Source organism: Leptinotarsa decemlineata, unplaced genomic scaffold (assembly GCF_025532065.1).
Source record: "Leptinotarsa decemlineata unplaced genomic scaffold, Ldec_3_MD MMD2_tig00078340_RagTag_RagTag, whole genome shotgun sequence".
NCBI classification, from domain to species: domain Eukaryota; kingdom Metazoa; phylum Arthropoda; class Insecta; order Coleoptera; family Chrysomelidae; genus Leptinotarsa; species Leptinotarsa decemlineata.
In genome coordinates, this window is record NW_027412723.1 from 39,569 (window position 1) to 41,794 (window position 2,226).

Genomic DNA, 2,226 nt, shown 5'->3' on the forward strand with positions numbered 1-2,226 from the left:
CCGCCGGTGTCGCTGGCAGCGGTGGTAGTCGCGTCACCAACGGCGACAATATCACCAACTCCGGAGAAGGACTCCTCGGAATTTCCACTGCTGCTGGTGCTGCTGCTGGTGTGGAGGCCCTCTTACGAGAGGTCGAAAAACTACCTGCATAAGGATTAGTCCTATTGCAAGTAGCTCGGTACTTTGAAATAGGACCAACCTTTGCTGCAGGTCGTTGGCAAACCTTCTTCACAGCCCTGACTTCCTCCTCCTCCTCGAATAAGTCAGGGCTAGAAGATCTGCACCTAACTCGCGAACGCGAAGTGGTTGGCTGGTCAACCGTCACCGCTCTCGAAGATGCTGCCTCCTCCTGGTCAGCGGACACCGGCAGAATAGACGCCACAGCATTATTCACCTCCTGTGGATTGGTTGCCATTCTGAAAAAGAAGAAATAATACAAAGTTAGTTGATATAAAAAATAACATTCCTAATTTACTTACTCAAATATCAAGTTGGTCGTTGGAACGTACTGCCTTGTTGTGGAGTGGACTGCTCTCGATGAGATGACTTCTCGAACTGAATGTTGTGGAGTGCTCTCCGGAGGGTATCGACTTCGATGCGTGAGCGGTGGGAAAATGGTGGGAGCGCACATGCGCGATGAGGGTAGGGGTGTACATGCGCAAATGTTGGGAGTCGGGGGGCGGGGCTTCGGGGAGGGGAGGGGCGGGGCTTCGGAAGGGGGCGGGGCTTCGGAAAGGGCCGGGGTATCCGAAAAGTTGGTGGCGCCAAGGGGCGGGGGGGCGTGGCCCTAACGGGCCACGCCCCCTCCCTAACGTGGCCCTAACGGTGGGTGGCCTAACGGTCACCCACCAGGTGGGTGGGGCCTCCGGCCCCAGGTAGGGGGACATCTGGAGAGACATCTACGCCCTCTTCGCGCGCGCGTTCGTAACATAATATGCAACCGAACACCTAACCTAACGTATTAACGTATTAACGTAACCTACTAACCTAGTACGCTAACCTACCGCTATGCAACCGAACACCTAACCTATCGTATGTATTAACGTAACCTAACCTAGTACGCTAACCTACCGCTATGCAACCGAACACCTAACCTAACCTAACCTAACCTAACCTACCAGTAACTATAACCTACCTAACTATACAAACTAACACTAACTAACGTAAGTATGCAGCTAACCTAACGTAGCTATTAACCTAACCTAACGAGGGAATACTAACCTAACACCTAACCTAACGTAAGTATGCAGCTAACCTAACGTAGCTATTAACCTAACCTAACGAGGGAATACATTCACCATGTTGGTTCCATTAATACATCATCAGTTGCTTTTGGTTTTGGTTGTATTATTCTATGATTTGGATTAATGTTCAGTCCTGGATATCCCAGTCCACCTGATGATGATGGCCTGACTTTATAGTTTCTCTCCAAAACTTCTTTATGGTTTTTCTCCAATACTTCAACTCTCTGTTCCAGTACATCATACTTTTTCATTGTAGTCCCTGTTATGTTTGACATAGCATCAAATTTTTTATTTGTAGACGCTGTTATGTCAGACATTTTTATGTCTACATCACTTGTAAGTTTGTCAAATTTACGAGTGAAAGTTATCCGAGCCTCTGCAATTTTATCGTCAAATGCTTGCCGGGCGTCCCGAGCAATATTGCCTATTGTGGATTGTATTGCAGCTTGTAGGGCTAGAAGTATAACTTCCTTTGCTCCATTAATTTCCCCCTCAAGATATGATACAGTTACACAATCACTCTTGTCAATTGGTTCACTTGTATTTTTCAATATTTTCCTTTGCATGTCATAATGACCATCTTTTGTTAATTTAAAACCATTCCCAGGAGGACCTCGAATGACATTACCACCCCATTTTCTTTTTCTACCAAACTTATCGATTGTTTTAGACATTGTGCACTCTACGATGATTCTCTTCAAACTGATATTTCTGTCATTTACATTATACTATATATTGCAGTAATTGATTAGGGAAATAGAAATAATACAAATAAAATTTTAATCATTTTATATTCATTACAGTAATACATATACATACATACATAATACATTAATATCACATTACTTCTATCATATATTATTAATTATAAATGGCTACATAAATATCAATATTGAATTTTCCGGTTTTGAAGATATTGAATGATATTTCAATCATTGATCTCGGCAGATAATAAATTAATCAATTGATCCAATGGAGTCTC

The 2,226-nt window shown here is 43.7% G+C and overlaps 1 protein-coding gene across 1 annotated transcript; it reads right to left on the reverse strand.

Moving 5' to 3' along the window:
• Positions 1-903: 903 nt before the first annotated feature.
• On the reverse strand, positions 904-2,025 carry LOC141486993 (uncharacterized). Its single transcript, XM_074185597.1, has 2 exons — positions 1,227-2,025; positions 904-982 (listed from the first exon to the last, which is right to left on the reverse strand). Exon 1 carries the CDS (start codon positions 1,916-1,918, stop codon positions 1,295-1,297), a length of 624 nt encoding a protein of 207 aa, XP_074041698.1. The 5' UTR covers positions 1,919-2,025; the 3' UTR covers positions 904-982; positions 1,227-1,294.
• Positions 2,026-2,226: the final 201 nt, after the last annotated feature.

Bases quoted from the DNA above. Each gene is read 5' to 3' on its own strand.
- LOC141486993 (XM_074185597.1), bottom strand. From the start codon at position 1,918: ATGTCTAAAACAATCGATAAGTTTGGTAGAAAAAGAAAATGGGGTGGT.